This window comes from Athene cunicularia, assembly GCF_003259725.1.
Source record: "Athene cunicularia isolate RWA chromosome 1 unlocalized genomic scaffold, athCun1 chr1_part1, whole genome shotgun sequence".
Classification (NCBI taxonomy): domain Eukaryota; kingdom Metazoa; phylum Chordata; class Aves; order Strigiformes; family Strigidae; genus Athene; species Athene cunicularia.
The window spans coordinates 3269965-3276940 of record NW_020799091.1 but is presented as its reverse complement, the minus strand read 5'-3'; the positions used below and the strand labels follow the sequence as shown (position 1 = coordinate 3276940).

General features: G+C 43.9%; 1 protein-coding gene across 9 annotated transcripts in view; it reads left to right on the top strand.

Moving 5' to 3' along the window:
* TENM4 (teneurin transmembrane protein 4) overlaps positions 1–6976 on the top strand; it is a 601633-nt gene that overhangs the window by 523771 nt on the left and 70886 nt on the right. For all 9 annotated transcript variants that reach the window (XM_026843650.1, XM_026843624.1, XM_026843595.1 and 6 more), the window contains 2 exons: positions 958–1219; positions 6489–6756. In XM_026843650.1, coding sequence (XP_026699451.1) covers positions 958–1219; positions 6489–6756 — 530 coding nt within the window. The remainder of the gene's footprint in view (positions 1–957; positions 1220–6488; positions 6757–6976) is intronic.

Sequence of the window (6976 nt, the reverse complement as noted above, 5' to 3'; positions counted from 1 at the left end):
AAAAAAAAAAAAAAAAAAAAAAAAAAAAGCAAAACCGGGAGATCTTCAAATTGTGTCGAAATTCCTTCCCTTCTCAGTTAACACATCTGGTTTGAGTCTATGCATAGTAGATACATCTTAGGTACTTCATAATATCTCCATCTCTGACGAGACTTGAAGTTTAAATACAAAACTAAGAAAAACCCCAAAACCCTATCCCAACATTTTTACATCCAGGGGATGAATATTTTTCTTATCGAGGTAACATCCTTTCACACAGCTCTGGAGGGTTGTTAGCTGACACTAATACAGGCAGAAAAGCCACTTGGCTGGAGGTAGCACAGGGTGAAGTTGCAGACCACAGGCAGCAAGTTATCTGCCCTGCTCTAAATGATTAAGAGTTAAAAAAACCTCTGTGCTGAGCGGCTGCCTGCATGGAATTCATTCCTTCCCTGTGCCTAGTACACGAGGCTCAGTCGGTGACTGGGCTCCACATGTTCCCTGGGTTGCATTAGGTATTAGTCAGGTTAGCAGTGGTGCCAAGACAGTTTATATGGTAGTGTGTCAGAGAAACCACTTTCCAAATAGTTTATTTCATCATGTGAATCGATCCAATCTGTGACTGTGTTTGGATGATAAATACTTTTAAAAAAAAAAGAAAAGAAAAGAAAATTAGTATAATCAAATAACAATAGAAAAGCAATAACAAAGATAAACCTTTTTTCACCAAAAAACCCCAAAGGGATGCGTATGTTTTTAATATACATGAGGACAACATGCAAAGAATCTGAGTTTGTACTCCTGCCTCTGCCACTTGCTCTTTGTCAACTCAAGCCACTTTGGGCTGTAGGTTTTTAGTCTTGTAAAATGTGACTGGTGGTATTTCTTGCAATTATTTTTCTGGAAGTCCTTGCTAGGGAATTGTTACACGGACGGGGTGGTGCTTACACTAACTTTGTATTCCATCTCTTCAAACAGCTTTGATCTCGTTACCATTGGTGGAATCTCCATTATCCTGCACTTTGAGCGGGCTCCCTTCATCACCCAAGAGCACACGCTGTGGTTGCCGTGGGATCGTTTCTTCGTGATGGAAACCATAGTCATGAGGCACGAAGAGAACGAGATCCCAAGCTGTGACCTCAGTAACTTTGCCCGGCCCAACCCTGTGGTTTCCCCATCCCCACTGACAGCTTTTGCAAGTTCCTGCTCGGAGAAAGGTCCTATTGTTCCTGAAATCCAGGTATGAACCATCTGAGCTGAGAAGAAAATAATTCATCTCCTTTCTGTGCTGCTTTTACCTGCTTTGAGCAACATGAACACAACTATTCCCCTGCTCCCCTAAAAACAAGCGTTCCCTGGTTTTTCAGATGTTTGCCAGGATCTCTTGCTCGCTAGCACACACTTTGCCAGAAGTTTTCTTTTCCCTTATCCCTGAGGGATGGAGGCAAAGCACTTGTGGCCAACAGCAAAAACCTACATTGGCTTTACTTTGCTTTCACCTCTTACCTTCAGGTGGGCTGGAAGCCTCGTGTGACCCACAACAAGCCTTCGGGCACCCTTGGGTAGCCCTTTGGCATTCAATATGCTCAGCACGAGGCTGACAGACAACTTATGCTCCAAGGCCTTTCTTCTGTTCAGGAGCAAATTTCCCCCACTGGGCATTACGGACCTCAGTGGAGGAGTGTTGAGCATGAACTTTCTCAGGGTTTGAAGGCGTAGCCCTCACTCTGCAAAGCTGCTGAGATGTCAGTCCGACAGCAGGCAAATGGCCAGCCTGCAGAGCACCTGGGTTTTACTGCATTTCATGGCGTTTGGGATAGGTGAGCAAGGCGAGAGGGTTCCTTTTAATTCCTCACCCCTGTTTTCCTTTTCTAAGGAAGTATGAGTCAGATAAAGTAGTTCAACAATCTGCTGTGGATTCAAAGTATTTTGCTGAATGGAAAGATGGGTATTAAAATTGTAATAATTGTCTAAATTAACTGAATTATCTATCTTCCCTAAAAATACTTACTGTGTTGAAATATATGGCTGTAGCAACATTCAGGCTTTCCTTTCCTGGGCATGTTGTTCCCTGGGTTTTAAATGCCAGCATTTGGCATGTCTTGGGTATTGCTTTTAGTGAACAGTAATAGTCTGCCAAGGTAGAAATAATAACAAGTGTGGCAACAAATCGTGTGGTTCCTGCTTGACTCCACCGGGGTCACGGTAGTGTTGAAGAGGAAAGAAGTCACTTATACCTTCTAATTTTAATACACCAGGTACTAAACCCAGAAACACATAAATCTTGTGGTCTCTCTACATTTCCCTCTGGACCAAATACTGTGATCCTTTCTCACACTTAATTTCCAATTGTGGTCACTAGGTTTGTCCCAGCATAATTCTAATTAAGTCCCATATCTTGTAAAGTCTGTCAGATTGAAAATTCTTGGTTCAGTTTTCACATCTCTTTTTTCTTCTTAAACCAAAAAACGCCATGAAGTGTAATGTTCGGCACTGGCTGGAAAAGAAGCAAACACCTGCTACAGTGCAACTATAATCATAACCTCACTCATTATTTGATAGGATACTCATTAGATTGTGTTACCGATTGAACTAAAACATTCTAAAACTCCTCCTCAATAAGAGTGGGTGCCTGTCTATTGTCTGTGAAAGCAGGCAGGGATGTAGATCAGAAGCAATGGTTTGATGCAGTTTATTGGCTACAGATGACAGAATCATAGAATGGTTTGGGTTGGAAGGGACCATTAAAGGTCATCTAGTCCAACCCCCCCTCCCATGGGCAGAGATATTTCCAACCAGACTGGGTTGCTCAGAGCCCCGTCCAACCTGGCCTTGAATGTTTCCAGGGATGGGGCATCTCCCACCTCTCTGGGAAACTTGTGCCAGTGTCTCACCATCCTCACTGTAGATGTTTAGTGCCATTCGAAATGTCCTGCAGATATCCTGCTTGGCCTCCAACTGCCAATCCCAAATGATCCCCCTATCAGGGTCCTGCACTATATCTGCCAACCCCTTGTGAATGTCACAGATAACTTGGACATCCCAAATCTCACTAGACACCTGTAGTTACGGAATCCAGTTAAATCCTAAATGGGATTCATTTTGAGATTATGTCACCTAAAGAAGGTGCTCTCACACAGTTGTCTGGATGCGTGCTGGATGTCTGAGCTCCCATTAAAGCTGACAGAAATCTAATCGGTACCATCAGCGGAGCCTACAGATCAATTAAGCTGACCATCTTGAAGGTATCTGGTTCCCACTGACAGTATCGGTTAGATCACCACTGACTATAATTGATGCTTACATGCCTACCTCACATGCACACACTTACATGTCGACATCTGGATTTAGATACCTTAAACTGAAATTGAATCCCACTCTTAAGTTTACCGTGGCAAGAACAACCTTCTAAAGAGCCTGTCTGTGCCCACTGGCCATGAAGAGACCTAGAAAAGTAGTTCAGAGGAAACTCCTAGCTTTTAGGTTCCCAAGTTTAATGATGAGCAGTTCTTTTCCCATGTGCCAAATGATTGAACTAAACCCTGTAAAACTGTTCTCCTCCTCTAATATTGACTAATGAGGGTTAACAGAGTTTGTAATGCAGGAGTATACAAAAGAATCTGGTTTTACAGCAGTGTCCTGACTGCACCCAGTTCATAAATTAACTACTTTTTCACTCCTATAGTGGATATATATACAATAAAAAATACCCTAGCTGTCAGTTTCTGCAGCTGCATTTTATAATACGCAGTTCTCAGTAGAGAAATGTTAAATATAAAAGGTGTGAGCACATAGCTGGGAGGAGGTGACAAGTGGATAGCAGGGCTGGGAAAGAGATTTTGACAAGTGGGCAGATAGGAACCTCATGAGCTCCAACAAGTAAATGCAGAGTCCTCTACCTGGGTGCATTCCAAAGACCAAATAAAACGGTTTATGTGTTTGACTCAGGTGCCTAAAGACAGACATTTGGTGCCATTTAAGAGGCCCTGAAGTGTTCCTTCAGGCCTCCAGCTGTAGCTTCAGAAAGGCAGAGATCTCAAGGTCCATGTCAGATCTGTCATCCCCTTGCAGAGGTTTTGGATACCACATAACAACTCAAAAGCGGTAGATGCCTGTGTTGAGGCCCCTGAATCAGACCCTAAACGCTTTTCTTTCCCAAAATTCCTTCTGAGCATCGTATTAAAAAAGAAGATTGATTGTCTGCTGGCAGAGTGAGCAGTAGCTGTAAGAGAAATGTGTAACCCAGCACACAGAAACAAGATTTTCTACATCGTCTCATGCGAGGAGTAGAAGAATTGTTACTAACACAAGCAGAAATTAACACCCAGGAGCAAAGGGAACACAGCAGTGAAAATTGCTAAATTGTGAAAATCCCTAGTAAACCTGAAGAACCAGCTCTTCTCCCTGACCAGCCTGGTGGCTGGACTGCTTTTAAAGAGCAGGTTATATTGGTTAGGCTGTGGTAAGCATTAAGAGCCCTAGTCTTTCACAAGGACCCCCAGACACAGTATATGACTTTATCTGGGCCAAACAGCCATTATCAAATAGAAATAAGGGCACAAATCACCTGTTGTTACTTTTGGTGCATTCAGAGTTTCTTAAAACATATTTTTCCTCTCTTCTCTCACCAGCGTCCTACTGGCTTATACTCCTCCCACCAATGCCTTACTTTGCTGCTACTTTATCACTACTTACAAAATAAAGATGTGTTTTGGATAATCTGAATTGCCATTTGCACCGTGTCTTCAAGCAGGCGCCTTTAAACACAGCCCCCCGTGCTGCTCAGTGCCTTGATACCGCCGCGCTGACCCTTTCTCTGGAATGGTAGACAGCAGAGACAGATCATGACAGAGAGACATTATTTCTGACAGGGATTTGAACCAGACATTGCAAATAGTACCTCCTTGACAATTATTTCTGCCTGGCTTTTTCCTAGAGGGGTTACATATGAAGACAGATTTGATACAAGGGACCACCTTTACTGCAGCTTGGCTCAGCTGGTCTCTGGTTGAGCCTGCTCCCAGCCCAGCTTGTTGCTGAGCTCATAAAATATATTTTAAAATTCCTGGGTTTTCCCAGTTCTGTCATTTTTCAGCTTCCTAAGCACTGAGATATGTAAATTGAAAAGGCTGCATTAGAGAAAGTAAATATTTATGAGCACAGTGGAACGGTGCTTTAACTTCTGGATGTGTCCGTCTGTCAAGTGCTGCAACACTCAGAGGCTGTGAGTTATTACTTGAAAAAGTGTTGGGCCTTGGATAATAGCTTAGAAGAGGTCTTTTCAGGGGGCAGATTATAAGATTTGTCATTATAGATAACACTAACCAGAAAACCTGTAAGAGATGCGCAACTCGTCGCGCCAGGGGAGTTTGCTGCTCCCACACAGGAGGAGCTGACTCTAGGAGCCACGTAGCCTGGAGGACTCCAGGGTGGCTGTGATCCCTCCCTGACGGGTGGATCTCCTGACCCACCCGCCTCCCAGCCTCCATGCCCTTAATATTACCGAAGCTGATTATCGCTAGGGAAGTATTTTCACAGCTCGTTTAAGGTCCGGCACAGCAAAGTATTTCAGAAGTGGCACAGGAGAGAACAGCGCCTGCTGCGACCTTCTGACATGTCCCATTATCAGACACGAGTTTTCCAGCTCACTGCTGAGCTTCTACCCTTCATCTTTCAAACTTTGTCACAGGTTGCCAGCTTGTGCTGAACATGTCCATGGTGGGTGCTTACCTAAGAGTGAAATTTTCTGGAAAGCGACAACTCATTTTTTTCCTCCTAAGACTTAAGAAAGTATTTTGCATGGGAGAATCAGCATGGCATTGGGGATGTACGTTGTATCGGTTTCTGGAAAATTTCCCTGCGTTTCTCCAACTGAAAAAAAAAAAAAAAAAAAAAAAAAAAAAAAAAAAAAAGGCTAGGTGTATATCTGGCAAAGAGATTCAAAGATGAGGCAGGAGAGGAGCAGCTTCAAGGAAGGAGAGATGGGTACATCAGAGGAGGGAGGGTGGAAGCAGGATTCACTAATGACTTGTAGAGAATGGCAGGTTATGATGGGGGCTGCAGAACATCTGTAAGGGCACAGGCCAGTTAGGACTTGATATTTTACTGGGAAAAAGAAGCTAGGAGACAAAAATTAGCAGCCATAGAAACCTACCAAGAGAGAATACACAAAATGGAAGCTAAACTGATGGGCTGGAGTAATCTCAGACCCAAGGCTCCTTTCATCATGGGTCCTGGTGAGTCCCATTATAAATGTTGACTTAAATGTGATACTTTGTTCTCCTGTCCTCCCATGTAACGGAGATGAAGAAAGAGGGGGACATTCCTTGGCTTCCACAACCAACCCTATAAAGTACATATATGATTTCATACTTGGTACCTACTAGGTGTGCTTTTTTAGATATGTCTACCAGAGCTTTTATAAAGGTGTGTTTGATAAATTACAGCTTCACTGCCTTTTCCTGTCTGCTCACTGCTGATTTAACACCTCCTGGATTGCTTTTCCACAGGCTCTACAGGAGGAGATTAACGTTTCCGGTAGTAAAATAAAAGTGAGTTACCTGAGCAGTCGCACAGCTGGCTACAAATCAGTCCTGAGGATCAGCATGACCCACCCCACCATCCCCTTCAACCTCATGAAAGTCCACCTCATGGTGGCTGTCGAGGGACGCCTCTTCAGAAAGTGGTTTGCAGCTGCTCCAGACCTGTCCTATTATTTCATCTGGGATAAGACAGATGTCTACAGCCAGAAAGTGTATGGGCTTTCAGAAGCCTTCGGTAAGTGGCCCCAGGGCATGTGTCTCTTCTTAGAGGCAGCTCAGTGGCAATGCACAGACCTTGTCCCAGTTTGGTATGGCCCGACTGCTAACACATACAATGGTTCCTGCTGGTTCGCTGCTGGTTCCCTGGAGAGGATTGGGCCCAGCTGTTCAGACAGCACACATTTCCCCAGCAGATGAATACTTATCTGTTCCCTGGCTCAAGGCCCAGCACATAC